Genomic DNA, 18,202 nt, shown 5'->3' on the forward strand with positions numbered 1-18,202 from the left:
GGAAGGGGCAAAGAGGAAGAGAAGGGAGAGAGGAAGGAAGGAAGGAAGGAAGGAAGGAAGGAAGGAAGGAAGGAAGGAAGGAAGGAAGGAAGGAAGGAAGAGAGATAATATTTTTCTAAACACGGAAGCTGTTTTAGAGGAATTTACAGGAACAATTTCCCTTCCTGGGCCATTCAAATACGGCCAAGTAGACTAACAGAAAGGGAACAAAACAATCCATCTTTTGCTTTCAAGACTTTTCTGTTCCATGCAGAGAATTCTACACCCTTGCCAGTATGGAATCCCATCACCTACACCAGCAGACAATTTGTTCCATACAAGGGCTTCTCTACCATAAGCACAACAGGGCTTCTGTCCTGGGCAGTAGAGCCTAGGAGGCAGGGCAAAAGATTGCCAAGAGGGAAAGGAAGAGTTGTGTCGATCGCAAGGCCTGCTCTCGACTCTTGTCATCTCACCTCCTGGCCTCAGAGGAGATGCGTTAGCATTACTCCTTGTGTGGCAGCCCAATCAGCTTCTGCCTGTGAAATCTGTCAAGAAAACTCATCTTGATTTTTGCTTCGGGCAAGAAAGCTGGCCCTGTTGGGTGTCTAGTTCCTATTTGCTTCAGACTCAGAGGCGTCTTTAAAGCACAGATTATGGGAAGCTGTGTCCGTGTTTCCCTCCAAGCGGTTGCATCGTCTGAGGGAATCGCGTGGCAGAGCTTTCTACATTCTTGAGATAACAGACAAAGGAACCGAGTTTCTGCACTGCCTCAACTTGAAAATCAGGCACGGCAGTCAAATTTTCTGGGCTTGACACTGGGCTGGCTTATGTTGCTGAGCAGTTTCCGAGCAGGCAGTCAGTTTTGTATTTACTTTTGGATTTAACTGAAAGCAAATAGAGCTGCTGGATCATATAACACTCTTGTGGGGATGATGATGAAATTGCCAGCAGTTTGCAGCTAAGGGAAACAGCTTCTGAAGTAAGGTGTGCAGAAAGTGTGAGAGTGATTGTTTTGGGGGCCAGTGGCATGCCAACATCATGGATCAGGTGCCAGCTTTAAAAAATTGCTTTCTCAGTTGCCAGGAGAGCCAGAAAAACCCAGGTTTTCTTTGAAAAGAGCCCACTTTTCATCCATGGGTTAGTAAATATTTACAGTAAAAATGCTGAGAAGGTTTTGCTAAAAAATAAATAAATAAATGAAAACCACGTATCCAAAACCAAAAAGAAAAGCACCCACAACTTCTGGAGATAAGCCGTTCCACTGATTAATTGTACTTCTCAGGCTGCTTTCAAAGGGAATTTCTGTATTTAATAAAAAGTAGGACAAGGGGTGACATTATAGCAGTCTTCCAGTATTTGAGGGGCTGCCACGAAGAAGAGGCAGTCAAGCCATTCTCTCCTGTAGGGAAAAAAAATCTAGTCTGGTTTCAAGCCCAAAGAAATGGAAATAAAGTGGAGGCTGATTGCAAGGAAAGAAGGCTTATTTGGTTTCCAGAAACTTCAGTGACAGCAGCAAATGTTTCTGGGGTGGCTTAGAAAATGGCTGAGTGAGTGGATGGATCTTTATAGGGTTCTGGGGTTTTGTGTTTGAGATGCTCCAGGGGGTTGTGCATTGTAATGAGCCTGATATCTTTTGCTATTCTAATGGTGGTGGGTTAATCCTATTATATCCTTAAAGGTCATGTCCTATCCTTAGAATTTGGGGGGGGGGCTGTAAATTCTTAACCCCATCAGCTGTAGCTGAAGGCGTTTTGTTTATGAATAGATTGGCCCAGTCTTTCTTAAGGAGGTACAAAATATCCATCTCTAAAGACTTGAGGCTTCTGCTTGAGGCTATTAAGAAAGACTAGGTTGCTTTCTGCCTTTGTTAAGATTTTTCTCCTTTGGGGAAATATAATATTCTGCCTCTTTTTAATATTAAGAATAAAGAATATTTTAATCGGGGGAGAGGAGGGGCTTCCTATACTGCAAAGCACCGAAGGCAGGACAGGAAGTAATGGATGGAAACTGATTAAGGAAAGATCCAGCTACTGAACTACGGAGAAATTTCCTGATAGTTCGAACAATTAATCAGCGGAACGGCTTTAAAACCGGAGGTTTTCAAGAAGAAATTGGACAACCATTTATCTGAAATGGGTCTCCTGCTTGTGAAGGGGGTTGGACTAGAAGACTTCTGAGGTCCCTTCCAACTCCTGTCATTCTGTTAATTCTCCTCCATAGGTGCTCCTGAGGTTAAGCCTAAAACATTTGCGAACATCTATGAAGAACTGGCCTTTAATTCTGGCGGATTCTATGTGCTTACTACAAAGCGTCAGCTTTCACAGGTCCTGGGCATAATGGAGAAGTCCCTGAATGCTGCTCCTGTTAAATTGATCGATGGCCAAATGTATACTTCACAGTTCTCCATCCCTGTAGATGAAACGCTCAAAGAGTTGACCATCTCTGTCAAAGCATCAACTTCATTCAGCATAAATGTGTTCCAACCATCAGGTAAGGGGCAGTGGGACACATGGCATTTCCTCAGGAGGTACCGATAGCATCTTCTAGAGCAGCATTTCTTAACATTGGCAATGTGAAGGGGTGTGGGCTTAACTCCCAGAAACCTCCAGCCAGCATGAGTTGAAGGCCACACACATCTTCAAGTTGCCACGGTTGAGAAACACTCTTCTAGACGGAGCACAGTGACTCACGTGGTTAGAACCAGGGGTGGGATTCAGCTGGTTCAGACCAGTTTGGCCAAACCGGATGTTACTTTTAATCTGGTTCGCCGAATCAGTAGTTGCAAAAACTGGCTGACCCCGCCCACCCCACCCCTCCCATGAGTCTCTACGTGGCCCATTTTTGGATGCCAGGTAAGTACAGGGCCCGCTCTGGGAGGGCGAAAAAAAGGACTTACCGGAAGTACTGGAAATCCGGAAGTTGGCCAATTTCCGGCCTCCGGAGCCTGGGAGAGGTCACTTTCGCCCACCCAGAGGCTTGAGGAAAGCCTCCAGAGCCTAGGGAGGGTGAAAACGCCTACTCTCACCATGGTGCAGGAAGCCAACTAGGCCGTGCCTTCATGGCCACGCCCACCCAGCATCTGGGCAGAGAACCAGTTGCTAAAAGTTTTCAATCAGACGCCTGGTTAGAATGCTGAGTTGGAAGTTAGCAAGCCCGTGTTTGAGACCTAAGTGCTGCTATGGGTCAGGGTGAGCTCCCGTCACTCGCTCTAGCTCCTTGCATGAAAGGAGCCTCCATGGCCATTCCCCAAGCAGCACGGATGGCACTGGCTAATCAAAACAAAACGAAATTCAATGTCGAGAAAAGTAAAGTCTTACACTTAGGCCAGAAAAACCAAAAGTACACATATAGATTGGGTGAAATCAGGCTTAATAGCAGCAACTGTGAGAGGGATCTTGGAGTCTTAGTGGACAACCAATTAAATGTGAGCCTGTAGTATGCGGCGACAGCTTAAAAAGCCTAGAATACTGCATCCACATTTGGTCACCACATTATAAAAAAGATGTTGAGACTCTAGAAATACTGCAGAAAAGAGCAACCAGTATGATTAGGGAACTGAAGACTAAAACATATGAAGAACGGTTGCAGGAACTGGGCATGGCTGGTCTAGTGAAGAGAAGGATCAGGGGAGACACGATAGCAGTCTTCCAATATTTGATGAGATGTCACAGGGAGGAGGGGGGGTCAACCTATTTTCCAAAGCACCTGAAGGCCAGACAAGAAATAATGGATGGAAACTGATGAAGGAGAGATTCAACCTAGAAATAAGGAGAAATGTTCTGACAGTGAGAACAATCAATCAACGGAACAGTTGCCTTCATAAGTTGTGGGGCTCAAGAAGAGACTGAACAGCCATCTGTCAGAAATGGTATAGGGCCTCCTGCTTGGGCAGGAGGTTGGACTAGTTGACCTATAAGGATGTCCCTTCCAACTCTGCTATAGTACTCTACTCTTCCGGTTCTGAACTGTTATAAATCACTAGCAATCAGAATTAGGCATACAGAACAGAATGACGGGATTGGCTGCAGGAGGTTAATGGGAGGCGGGGGGGAACTTTCTTCAAATTCTCACTTTGTTTACATCTGCTCTTGGGTCTATTTATGTGTCCCCTCATGGCAGGTTCCCAATTGGGATCTCTGAGCATGTTGATCAACACGCCGAACATGAAGGTTGTGAAGATATCTCCTATCCCCGAGCAAGGATCCTGGACAGTGAATTTGGATCCCATAAACAATTATATTATACAGGTTGAAGGCAAAAGTTTGCTGGACTTTTCTTACCAGATTCTGCAGAAGGAGGATGAGTTTGTGCTTCCGGTCCAAGGACGACCAGTGCAAGGTACCTTTTACGCTTTCCTTCAGATCCGTCCAGTGTAAAAATATAGGTAGTCCTTGACTTACAATGGCTCGTTTAGGGACCATTCGAAGTTACAACGGCACTGAAAAAAAGTGACATGACCCTTTTTCACACTTACGACCGTGGCAGCATCTCCATGGTCACCTGATCAAAATTCAGATGCCTGACAGGTTCATATTTATGACAGTTGCAGTGTCCCAGGGTCACGTGATCCCCTTTTGCGACTTTCTGACAAGCAAAGTCATCAGGAAAACCAGATTTATTTAACTGTTGATTATTTCATTCAGCAACAGAAAGTTTGGGCTCAGTTGTGGTTGTAAGTCAAGGACAGCCTAATAAAATGAGAAGGAAATCAAAGGGCCTTAGTAGATTTGGAGATATATAGCAGGGAGGGCAGGGAGGGAAAGAGGAAGGGAAGGGAAGGAGGAAGGAGAGGGGAGGGAGGGAGGGAGGAAGGGAAGAAGAAAGGAGGGAGGGAAGGAAGGAAGGAAGGAAGAAGGGAGGGAGGGAGGGAAGGAGGGAGGGAGGGAGGGAGGGAGGGAGGGAGGGAAGGAAGGAAGGAAGGTTTATTTGTTTCTTGACTCTTCTGCATCTGCTTCAGGGTTGAACTACACCGTCTCCATGAAGCTGATGGGGGATGCTGCCGGCATGCAAATCCTGCGCCTGGTGCCTATTTCTGAAGACGGAACCCCTCTAGAGTCTATTCCTTTGAACCAGTCCTTCGATGCTTTAGGCAACCCCTTTGCCTATGGACCAGTTTCCTTGCATCGCCCAGTACGTATCCTTTCCTACTAATTATCTGGTTAAACACAGCTCCTTCTTTACTTAGATTGTCCTATCAGGAACCCTTTGAGAGAAGACGGAGAAAGTAAAGACTGGTCCAAAGTGAGCTAGTGATCCTCTCTCCCCCCCCCCCAAAAAAAATATTTTTATTTTTTAATTATATAAAATACAAAGAAGAGAAGAAGAAAAAATAGGAAATTAAGGGAAGGGGAGGGAGCAGGGAAAAGCGGGTGTGAAATGCAAAGGGAAAGAGAAAAAAAGAAAGAAAAGGGGGGCATTGACTTCCAGCTCTTAGCACGGTACACAATAAACACACTCCAACCTCAACTTTTTGCTTTTACACAATACAATACAATAGTAGAGTTGGAAGGGACCTTGGAGATCTTCTAGTCCAACCCCCTGCCTAGGCAGGAAACCCGTTTCAGACAAATGGCTATCCAACATCTTCTTAAAGGCTTCCAGTGTTGGGGCATTCACAACTTCTGGAGGCAAGCTGTTCCACTGATTAATTGTTCTAACTGTCAGGAAGTTTCTCCTCAGTTCTAAGTTGCTTCTCTCCTTGATTAGTTTCCACCCATTGCTTCTTGTTCTACCCTCAGGTGCCTTGGAGAATAGTTTGACTCCCTCTTCTTTGTGGCAACCCCTGAGATATTGGAACGCTGCTATCATATCTCCCCTAGTCCTTCTTTCTATTAAACTAGACATACCCAGTTCCTCTAACCATTCTTCATATGTTTTAGTCTCCAGTCCCTTAATCATCTTTGTTGCTCTTCTCTGCACTCTTTCTGGAGTCTCCACATCTTTTCTACATCGTGGCGACCAGAACTGGATGCAGTATTCCAAGTGTGGCCTTACCAAGGCATTATAAAGTGGTATTAATACTTCAGGTGATCTTGATTCTATCCCTCTGTTGATGCAGCCTAGAAATATGTTGGCTTTTTTGGCAGCTGCTGCACACTGCTGGCTCATATTTAAATGGTTGTCCACTAGGACTCCAAGATCCCTTTCACAGTTACTACTATTGAGCAAGGTACCACCTATGCTGTACCTGTGCATTTCATTTTTGTTGCCTAAATGTAGAACCTTACTATTTTCACATTCATATATAAGCTAGTGACCATCTTGATTGAGTAGGATCTTAAAGCTGAGGATACCCCGATCCTAGTTAGCCACTGCCTTTGACTATCCCCTGGCTACTATTCAGAAACGATGGGAGAGATGCACCTTAATGTACCCAAATGGTGATCAGTTAACCAACCATGGTAGAAATCCTCCAGTTTAGAAACACCAAAGGATGCTACAAATCGACCTTTCGCAAAAGTCAACACTCATGGCATGTCGTAGTGAGGCAAAAAAGTAAGATGGGGGCCACCGTTAAAGCCACACCCCTCTATTTAAATGCCTCACATGTAAAAAAAAAAAAGAAGATCAATAGCAATAGCACTTTGACTTATATACCGCTTCACAGTGCTTCCCAACCCTTTCTAAGCCGTTTACAGATTCAGCCTATTGCCGCCAAACAATCTGGGTCCTCACTGTCCCGACTTCGGAAGGATGGAAGGCTGAGTCAAACTTGAGCCAGTCAGGATTGAACTGCTGGCAGTCAGCAGAATTAGTCTGCAGTGCTGCATTGTAACCACCACGCCACCCAGGCTTTGATCATGTGGTTATGACATTTTGACTTTTTTGACACACTCCTCTCCTCGCAGACCCTTCACACGCAGCCAGTAAATTGGGATCAATGAGGTGAGTTTAAACCCAAAAGCAGATGTCTTTGAGAGGAGATTCCGATTGTTTGCAAGTGTTCTACAGGTAGTTTTTGTTGTGTCAAAGGGCACACGAAGCGAACCTGGTTGTAACTGTTCTGACCTAGGCTTCCTGATAAAGCAAAAATCACATGCTTAGTCCCCCAAAACCTCTTTTATTTAAATGGCTGTGAATTATGGTCATTCACAGCCCGTAATGACTCATAAACAGTCTGTGAAGAGTCCGACCGATGTCTGCCACAGTCTTTTAGGGTAATGCACCCACATTTATCTTTAGCGGGATGAGCAAAATTGCTTCCTGCAAAGGCTCTTGTCCATTTGTTCCTCTTTTATGTCTTAGGGGAGGGGCTAATCATCTCCAAGCCCTACTCACAAGTTGCCCCTTTTGTCTTAATTGTTCTTGCCTTCTGGAAGCTCTGTGCTTGTGCACAGTGGGAACAGGCTCACACTATTCTTCTGCCTCACTGATGTCAGACTCCGGAGGCAGCACATAACTACCAGATGGTCCTGGCCCCCTCTCTGTCTCCGATGCAAAGTCCTCGTCTGAGCCTTGCCCTGACTCCAGGATTGGCCCATGTTTCTTCCCAAGCTCCTCACTGTCCGACTCTGCTGTCAGCGGGCCACAACAGTAACTGTGAAAATCTTTGCTTTTTTCAGTGCCGCTGTAACTTTGAACGGTCGCTAAATGAACAGTTGTAAATCAAAGATTACCTGTAATGTGTCTCAATTACAATTCATCGATATGCACAGGAACGATGTGGAAGATTTTTAATAGTAATTTCTCCCTCTTTTCCTTCCAGAGAACCTTACTGAAAGTGGAGGGCCTTTCTCCAGGCAACTTCCCCTTCGTACGAATCAGTGGTGATTCCGTCACCACCGAATTTGTGCAGATCCTGCCTCTGCCAGAGCAGAACAGTAAGTTCCTAGCAGGATGGAATATATCAGCAATAACGCAGGATTGGCAGTTTTGCTTTTGGTTCAGTTTCTAGCATTTTTTTTTTCTTTACTTAGTCCAGGTCTTGTCAAAAAAAGAAAGAAAACAGGAAAAAAAGTTTGCTTATGGATTTTTACATGTGTTTTCTCTTAACACTTGCATTTTTAATCCTTTTTTTCAGTGTGATTTTCCAAGCAAATTTTTGCATTCTTATTTTGCAGCACCTTTCCCTGACTGGATGGATAGGTGGCTACATTAACACACATCCCCCAAACACATACTATCCCCTACAAAGTTTCTTTAACTAGTTTTGCATCCTGTTCTTTTTCTGATTCCTAAAATGTCACCAACACTGTTACTTGCATCTTCATGCTTATTCCTACCTCCTCATTTTTCATCAGAATATCTTCTGCTTTCTAGATTTAAATCAAGAATTCCACGAAAACTTGCTATCTGGCTGTTTGATGGCATGCAGATTACCTGCATCTCAAAATATTTATATCTCAAACATCCCTCATCCAGGATTTCCTGCTGGTTGTATTTGACTGGTTTTTGTCTGAGCTATAAAATATTTTAACACCCAGTTATTTCTTAGTCCAATAATAGAAAGGGAAGACAGACAGTCCCTCTCTATACTCATGAGAGAAATTGCAGAACTATCCAAGGTAGCTCCATTGACTACTACCATGATATTATATTATATATGAGATATGATATTATATTATATATGAGATATGATATGATTGATATGATATGATATGATATATGATATGAGAGGATGGTACGATACACAAAGATATGATATGATACATATGATTTGTATTGTATTGTATATATGATATTATATATATGGTATATATGATAACATGATAACATGTGATATGATATGAGATATGAGATGATATGATATTATTATTCTCTTATTTTATTATTCTATTTTATAAATAATTCTATAATTTATTATTATAATTATTAGAAGAATTATTCTATTATTATTCTCTTCCTTCCTAGTACCCATCTCTTTTCACTTATGGCTATAACCGTGTTGCTTGTATCTTTAAAATTTATATAGTTTTATTTGTTTCCTAGTATAATTTGATTTCTTATTAGTAACCTATGACTATCACTAAGTGTTGTATCTTATGATTCTTGATGAATATATTCTATTTTATTTTTCTTTATGTACAGTGAGAGCATATGCACCAAAGACAAATTCCTTGTGTGTCCAATCACACTTGGCCAATAAAGAATTCTATCCTATCCCTATTCCTATTCTATTCTACTCTACTCTCCTCTATTTCTATTCCTTTTCTTTTCTATTCTTTTCTGTGCTGTGCTGTGCTCTATTCTATTCTATTCTAGTCCGAGTCCTATTTTATTTTCTATTCTGTTTTTTACTCCTATTTCTATTCTATTCTATTTCTATTCTATTCTATTTCTATTTCTATTCCTATTCCTATTCTTTTCTTTTCTATGCTATGCTATGCTGTGCTATGCTATGCTCTTTTCTATTCTATTCTATTTCATTCCTTTCCATTCCATTCTATTCAAAAGGGTATCTGGTTTCCCCCTTTGAATTTACTTGTTGGAAACTGGCTGAGAAGGTCACAAATGGTGATTATGTGACCTCAGTTAGAACAATTAATCAGTGGAACAACTTGCCTCCAGAAGTTGTGAATGCCCCAACACTGGAAGTCTTTAAGAAGACGTTGGATAGCCATTTGTCTGAAACGGTGTAGGGTTTCCTGCCTAGGTAGAGGGTTGGACTAGAAGACCTCCAAGGTCCCTTCCAACTCTACTATTGTATTATTATTTATTATTTATTTCTTCATATTTCTAAACCGCCCCCTCTCCCAAAAAGGGACTCGGGGCGGTGTACAGTCCACAATAAATAACAGGTAAAATACAAATATCTATAAATATACGCATATCTGTGGAGGAGGTTAAAATTACGAGTACTGTACAGAAGAATAAATATAAGGCTAAAAATTAGCCCTAAAGACAATTAAAACTAAATTAAAACTAAAACAATTAAAACTAAAACATTCCCCTTAAAATAACCAGATGAGAATATAATACCAGGAGTTCATGGATGTAACATTATAATTATAATTACATTCCCCTTAAAATAACCAGATGAGAATATAATACCAGGAGTTCATGGATGTAACATTATAATTATAATTATGCCAGGCCAGCCAATCGAAACAGGTGAGTCTTCAATTTTTGTCGGAAGGAGCAGAAGTCCGAGGTGGTTCTAATGTCGGGGGGGAGGTCATTCCAGAGGGTTGGGCCCATCACAGAGAAGGCTCTACTCCTTGGCGCCGCCCGCTGGCATTGCCTAGTGGACGGCACCTGGAGAAGGCCCTCCCTGTGAGAGCGGATTGGCCGCAGGGATGTATGTGGGAGGATGCGATCCTGCAAGTAACTAGGTCCTGAGCCATGGAGCGCTTTAAAGATAGTAATCAAGACCTTGAAATGCACCCGAAAAACCACAGGTAGCCAGTGCAGCTCGCGCAGGAGCGGTGTTACATGGGAGTATCTAGACCTCCCCATAATAACCCGCGCGGCAGCGTTCTGGACTAGCTGCAGTCTCCGGGCGCGTCCCAAGGGAAGCCCCATGTAGAGAGCATTACAGTAGTCTAGGCGAGACGTCACCAGCGCATGAGTGACTGTGCGTAGGGCATCCCGGTCCAGTAGGGGGCGCAATTGGCGCACCAGGCGAACCTGGTGGAATGCCACAAGGTAAGTCCGTAAATAGGCTCTTACCTGTGTTCGGTCGGACTCGGAGCGTGAGGACCTCCACCTGCTCTCTAGACGTCTCCTCTGGCGCTTCATCACCCTCAGCTCCTCGGTATACCAAGGAGCCCGGGTGGGTCGCAGCCGTAGGAGAGGTCGCAAAGGCGCAACCCGGTCCAAGGCCCCAGCCGTCGCCCTATTCCAGGCGGCCACTAGGTCCTCCGACCGAGCGCGGGTCAGGGCTTCAGGTAGCAGCCCAAGCTCCGACTGGAACCTAATTGGTTCCATCAGACGCTTGGGGCGGTACCAGCTTGGACAAACTGGTTCCGCCTCCTCACAGTGGGGGGTAGCGCCAGGGAAGTCTAGCCAGAGACAAGAGTGATCTGACCATGACAGGGGAGTAATGTCTAAGTCCCCTATTCCCAGATCACTCGTCCACTGCTCAGATACAAACACAAGGTCCAGTGTGTGGCCACCTTCATGTGTGGGGCCCTGAATTAGTTGGGTCAGGCCCATGGCTGTCATGGAAGCCATGAACTCCCGAGCCACCTCGGATGCTGCTCCCGTCGACGGCAGGTTGAAATCCCCCATAACCAAAAGTTTGGGGATCTCCACCGCCGTCTCCGAGATCAGCTCGAGGAGCTCGGGCAGGGCTGCTGACGTGTAGCGAGGAGCCAAGTATACAATCAGCAGACCCCATTGCCTCCCTGGGCCCCATTTCACACCAAGTGACTCACACCCGGGTATCTGAGAAACAGTGAACTCCCTCGGCTCTAGACCATCCCATATAACCACCGCCACCCCTCCACCCTTACCCAGGGCCCGAGGCTGATGAAATGCATGGAAACCTGGTGGGCACATTTCCACGAGGGGCAAACCACCCTCGTGACCCAGCCAGGTCTCTGTTATTCCTGCAAGGTCCAGCTCCCCCTCAGAGATCAACTCATTAATGAGGGGGGCCTTGTTAGTCACGGACCTTGCATTGCAAAGCATCAGCCGCAGGCCCTGTCTCTGTAGCTCCCGACCACCTAGGTTGCGGGGGTTGGTACAAACGACCGGGCGTAGCCAGCAGCCACGGTCTCCCAACCGACCTCGTATTGTATTGTAAGATGCTGTGACCATTATTATTACAGTTTGTTGCACAGTCAGCCAGATGTTCGGCCTGGAATATTTGTATTTATTAAAATTATATGCCACTCATCTTTCTGTCAAGAGCGACTCATAAGCAATTGTCCTAAGTACAAGTAATCCTCGACTTACAACAGTTTTGAAATATGAGAAATTGAAGAAAGATTTACTGTGTTTTCTTATGGCATCTGATAGATAATTGATATTTCAGGATACAGGTAGTCCCCGACTAACAGCACTTCATTTAGTGACTATTCAAAGTTACAACAGCACTGAAAAAAAGTGACATGACCATTTTTCACCCTTACAACCATTGCAACATCCTCATGGTCACAGATCAAAATTCAGACCCTTGGCAACTGACTCATGTTTATAACATTTGCAGTGTCCCGGGGTCATATGATCCCCTTTTATGACTTTCTGACAAGCAAAGCCAGTGGGGAAACTGGATTCGCTTAACAACCGTATTACTAATTTAACAACTGCAGCGATTCACTGAACAGCAATGAGCAAGGAAGGTGGTAAAATTGGGCAAAACTCCAAACTTAAGAACTATCTTGCTTAGCAACAGAAATCTTGGGTTCATTTGCAGTCGTAGGTTGAGGGCTGCCTGTACTATGACCATATTTTATCTATATTGTGAGCACGTTGCCATTTTTTTCCCCCAGGCACCATGGCACCTGGCGGGACCTTAGAAGTCTCTGTGCTGGTGGTCAACTACGGAGAAGCTAAAACATTTGCTTTTAAAGTTTGGGATGATCGGAGTTTCCTGAGCGGCTATGAGCCAAAAGAACGTTTCCTGAACACAGGAGAAAATGTTACCTTGACGGCAACCTTTATTGCACCCATTGCGAATGACAGCTATGCCTCCAGGTAGGTTAACGCAGCCGTGATGGATATCAAAAATCGGCAAAGATGGGCATAAAGAGAGAAAAGCAAAGAGAGAATCCTGGAGATTTGTGATCCCTTTGATGAATGAAAAATGCCTAGCAGAATTTTTTTTCTGGATAAAGGGGAGAATGTATTGCTTAGCTAGATAAGGCGTATCTAGCTAAAGAACCGGGTCCTGATTAAAGGCTTTCGGACTAGGGCAGTGTTGGTGAACCTTTTCGGCACTGAGTGCTGAAACAGGAGTGCGTCCACGTGCACACATGTGCTGGAAACTGGAAGAGCCGCCACCTGTGCGCACCGGGAAGATAATCTTCCGGTTTCCAGCACGCTCATGCACACTGGCCAACTCCACATTTTGTGGCGTGTATGTCCGTGCGAACACCAGCTGGCCGGTGCACATGCATGCACCAGAAACCAGAAGAGCAGCTGGGCGTCCCTGGAAGATGATGTCCCAGTCACCCGCTCTTCCAGTTTCTAGCACACATGCATGCGCAAAGACCAGCTGGCCTGTGTGCATGCGCTTGCTGGAAACCGGAAGATCATCTTCCTGGTGCGCCCATGTGCCTTGAGTGGTTGCTCTTCCGGGTTTCTGGTGCTCCCGCGTGCATGAAGACCAGCTGGCCGGTCTGCTGGAACCAGGAAGAGCACCAGGCGACAGCTCGCATGCCCAGAGAGATAGCTCTGCGTGCCACTTCTGGCACACGTGCTATAGGTTCACCATCACGGGACTAGGGGAAACCTGAATTCTAGTTTTGCCCTAGGCCCGTGATGGCGAACCTATGGCACACGTGCCACAGCTGGCACGTGGAGCCATATCTGCCGGCACACGAGCCATCAGCTCCAGCATGCATGCATGTGCTGGACAGCTGATTTTCGGCCTTCTGGAGGGCCAAGGGAGGCCATTTTTGCCCTCCCCAAGCTTCAGGAAAGCCTCCGGAGCCTGGGGAGGGTGAAAAATGGGCCCAACGGGTCTACCAGAAGTTCAGAAATGATCCTTTTCCTCCTCCAGAGGGTCTCCGGGGGAGGCTTTGCATTATGGTGCCGGCACGCATGTCCGCTATCTTGCTCTCGCGCTCGCATTTTTGGCACCCAACAACAAAAAGGTTAGCCATCACTGCCCTAGGCACAGAACTAGCTGTGGGACTTTAAGCCCATTCCTCTCTCCCAGCCCCAGGAAGAAGAAGGCAAAGGGATCCATTTCTGAAAACTGTTGCCAAGAAAACTCCAAGGACTTGTTCAGGCAGTCACCAGGAATAACAGAATAACAGAGTTGGAAAGGACCTTGGAGGTCTTGTAGTCCAACCTCCTGCTCAAGCAGGAGACCCTGTACCATTTCAGGCAAGAGACTGCCCAGTCTCTTCTTAAAAGCCTCCGGTGATGGAACACCCACAACCTCTGGAGGCAAGCTGCCCCACTGGTTAATTAAACTCATTAATTAATGTGTCAAGGCACAAACCCAGATTTTAATAGAATACTTATAAAAAGTTTTTTGAAAGAATAGAAGACTTCTGGAGGCAAGATGTTCCACTTGTTCTAACTTGTCAGGAAATTTCTCCTCAGTTCTAGGTTGCTTCTCTCCTTAGTTAGTTTCCATCCATTGCTTCGTGTCCTACCTTCAGGTACATTGGAGAACAGCTTGATTCCCTCTTCCTTGTGGAATAATGCAGCAGAGTGGAGCAGGATTGCAGAAGGGAGAAAACGTACGGTTTTGTTGTTAATGCATCTACAAATGGTTTTTTTCCCCAGTGTTGTGACCTTCAGTGCTAACAGCGGTCCTGCTCAGAACTACCTGAAACTTCCCATCAGCGTCATCCCTGAAACAGCTTTGGTAAGCCTGAAATTTTATTCACAGCAATCATTCCTTACTTAATCCTCTGGGAATACTTCTGTTCTTCATCCCCATGCTGACATGATCATTTGGCTGCTTGGCAACTGACTCATGTTTATGACGGTCACAGTGTCCTGGGGTCATGTGGTCACTTTTTGCAACCTTCTGATAAGCAAAGTCAATGGGGAAACCAGATTCATTTAGTAATCATGTTACTAACTAAACAACTGCAGTGATTCGCTTAACAAATGTAGCAAGGAATGTCGTAAAATGGGGCAAAGCTCACTTAACAAACATATCACTGAGCAACAGAAATTTTGGGTTCAATTTTGGTCATAAGTAGAGGACTTCCTATATTACCAAGGACTCACTGTTAAGTAATTGAGCTCCCCATTAGAAGAGTGAGTATGCAGAGAAGTGTAATGAGAGTGATATGGAATAACACGCACAAACTAGCATACAGAGACACTGAATAGTATAAAAATATAGTAATTTACTATGTAGAAATATAGAGGTACCATATTCAGAGTCCGGTTAACAGTCCAAGTCATACATTGTTCAGTAATTCAGTTATCAAAATAGTCAGTCTAACAGACAAAGTATAGCTAAACAGTAGCAAACCACAATACCTCAAAATACACCTGATCAGCTTCTAACAAAACAGAGAGCTAACAGCCATTCTGGCTCCCTCTTATGGCTGGTTGAGGTAACAAGCCAATTACATCTCTCTAACATTTAAAGTAACAGTAACATTTGTAACAATCATAGCTTATACACATTGTGAAGCCAAGCCTAGGGTCACATCCCTAACACTCACAAACTGATTTCTGCAGACTTAGATAAAAAAAGATTATTTCTTCTGCTATGTTTAATGCTTGATTTAGCAACAGTGGGGAGTAGCAGAAACTGGCCCACCATGGAGACATTCGCAAACTTTAAATTTATAATATTATAATATAATATAATATAATATAATATAATATAATATAATATAATATAATATAATATAATATAATATAATATAATATAATATAATATAATATAATATAATATAATATAATATAATATAATATAATATAATATAATATAATATAATATAATATAATATAATATAATATAATATAATATAATATAACATAACAAATATAATATAATAAATATAATATAATATAATATAATATAATATAATATAATATAATATAATATAATATATACTTTATATTTATGTTACTCATTATACAAAAACAGCCAGCGGTTGTCATTTTCCCACCAAAATGGCATAAACTCAACACACTGCAAACTCAAAGCATTTTATATAGAAAAGAGGCACGAGAGCTTCCTTTTTTCAAACAATTCCAGAGAGATAAAAGTCAAGTTGAGAATGATCTAAGGATAGTCTATATCTAGTCCAGGGATCCAGGTAACACAACTGCATTTAGAGAGAGTCACAGGAAAGGGAATAAAGCATTAGTTGCCACAAAGAGCCAAACATAAAAGCCTTCTCTTTTATACAGATAGTCCTTGATTTACAACCAGAATTGAGCCCAAAATTTCTGTTGCTGAGTGAGACAGTTATTAAGTGAGTTTTGCCCCATTTTACAACCTTGCTACAGTTCTTAAGTGAATCACTGCAGTTGATTGTTAAGTGAATCTGGCTTCCCCACTGACAGTCAGAAGGTCAAAAAAGGTGAGCGCATAACCTCGGGACATTGCAACCATCATAAATACATGCCAGTTGCAAAACATCTAAATTTTGATCACGTGACCATGGGGATTCTGACATGGTCATAAGTGTAAAAAACGGTTGTATGTCACTTTTTTCAGCACCGTTATAACTTTGAACAGTCACTAAAGGAACGGTTGTAAGTCAAGGACTATCTATATGTACGTATATCCTTTACAGGGAAGAATCAAAAAGCATGTGTTCCATCTACACATATACATCAGGGTGCAAATGTAGGAGGAAGTATCCTAATGTTAGTCTTCTCTACATTGCTAGTTATAGTAATCCTCAGTGTTTCTCAGCCTTGGCACTTTGAAGACTTGTGGACTTCAACTCCCAGAATTCTCCAGCCAACTATGTTGGTTGGGGTATTCTGGGAAATGAAGTCCATACATCTTCCATGTTGCCATGGTTGAGAAACACAGCTTTAGAGCATCACCCAGCCAGCTGTTATTACTGTTTTATTTATTTATATTTCACTTCTAAACCGGCCACCTACCTCAAAGAGGGGCTGTTCCTTTGGTATCATGGTTAGATGATTCTAAACAACAAATCGTTATGGGGAAATGAGAATCATGTAGGAAGAGTGATAGGCTAAGACCAAACATCACTTAACTCTGCATTTTATGTCTGCACTCACCATCCCTTCTGGCCAGGAGGATGCAAAATACTGCAAAATCAGTGCCATTCCAACCAACCCAGTTTCTAGGATTCTCAAGAAGTTACAGAATTCTGGGAATTGCAGTCCTATTAGAAGAATTAAAAGAATGGCAGAACCTGGGGGCGGAGTTAAATGAAGGATCATCCTAGAATCCCTACATGGCCACAAGAGGACTAAATCCAATTTCCCCCTGAATTCAGTTGACTCTTATTTAACTCTTATTTAAGCAAGTGTGAACCATTAGTTGAAGAGATTCCTGTGCATTTAGGCATTTTAGCAATAAATTGGTTTAATTAAACCTTCACTGGGGACCTGGTCTTTCGCACTTGACCCCTATATATCCATATTGGCTGCTAAATTGGGAAAAGGGTGATCTATGTGTCCTTGCATTTGCATTTTAAATTCATGTATGCATATATTATAGCTTTACTAACCAACATATTTGCTATTCAACAGGAGACCGATGAGATCCCCCCTGTGTACAAACTCAGAGAATTTGTCATGCCTTGTAGGGGCACTATCCCGAGTGAACCAGCCTGTCATCATCTTACTTGGGAAATGTCATTCACTGCCATGGATGACCAAAGTGCCGTGGCCGTCAAAATCAATACAAATCCTTCTGGTCTCACTTGCACTCCAAAAGGAGGTGATGTGAAGAATGTAATATGTAAATATAGGTATGTATATATCCATTGTTCTGAGAAAAAAATCAATCCTAAAAATCATCCAGCCTCACTCAATTTTTACATGCAAGAGTCCTAACCAGTCCTGAGTTATGCCAGTGCAAATTGTTTCACCTCCAGAAGTATAAAGTCTAAAATGCTTTGTCAACTATTGTGTGGTGACTACTTTAGCAATAGCAATAGTAGTTCAACTTTTATACCGCTTCACAGGGCTTCATAGCGCTCTCTAAACAGTTTTACAGAGTCAGCATATTGCCCCCAACAATCTGGATCCTCATTTTATCAGTCTCGGAAGGATGGAAGGCTGAGTCAACTTTTCTTTGTTCTTTTTTCTTTATTAAAGAAAGAAAGAGCAAAAATTTCAATATCTGTATAAACAGTGTGTTCTCTAGGTACAGTTAGTTTGAGCAATAATCATCATCATCATAACACTAGTATTCATTAGTAATAATCATATAGTAACAAAGATCTCATCATAACATTGATAATAAACATATGACAATAGTGCTTACTTATCCATTTGGTAAACCATTTTTACAAAATTAGTCGTTCTCTTGTATTTTTTGAAATCTAACTTCTGTTCGTTAATACGTTCAATAATACATTGATAGAACGAATCCCATATTAAGAAATATTCAGTGCCTTCCTCGTCTTTAATTTTCAGTGTTAATCTTTCAATTTCTGCACCTTCCTTTTTTTAAATTACATTCTCTTCTGTAGGGATCTCT

At 43.0% G+C, this 18,202-nt stretch overlaps 1 protein-coding gene across 2 annotated transcripts in view; it reads left to right on the forward strand.

Moving 5' to 3' along the window:
- Positions 1–18,202, forward strand: part of LOC309382827 (von Willebrand factor A domain-containing protein 7-like) — a gene marked incomplete at both ends in the record, with an annotated part of 46,776 nt that overhangs the window by 23,931 nt on the left and 4,643 nt on the right. For both annotated transcript variants that reach the window (XM_081934736.1, XM_081934737.1), the window contains 7 exons: positions 2,203–2,472; positions 4,102–4,320; positions 4,940–5,112; positions 7,688–7,802; positions 12,357–12,561; positions 14,326–14,407; positions 17,248–17,468. In XM_081934736.1, the coding sequence (XP_081790862.1) occupies positions 2,203–2,472; positions 4,102–4,320; positions 4,940–5,112; positions 7,688–7,802; positions 12,357–12,561; positions 14,326–14,407; positions 17,248–17,468 (1,285 nt within the window). The remainder of the gene's footprint in view (positions 1–2,202; positions 2,473–4,101; positions 4,321–4,939; positions 5,113–7,687; positions 7,803–12,356; positions 12,562–14,325; positions 14,408–17,247; positions 17,469–18,202) is intronic.

This window comes from Natrix helvetica, assembly GCF_964273705.1.
Source record: "Natrix helvetica genome assembly, chromosome: 1".
In the NCBI taxonomy this organism is placed as follows: Eukaryota; Metazoa; Chordata; class Lepidosauria; order Squamata; family Natricidae; genus Natrix; species Natrix helvetica.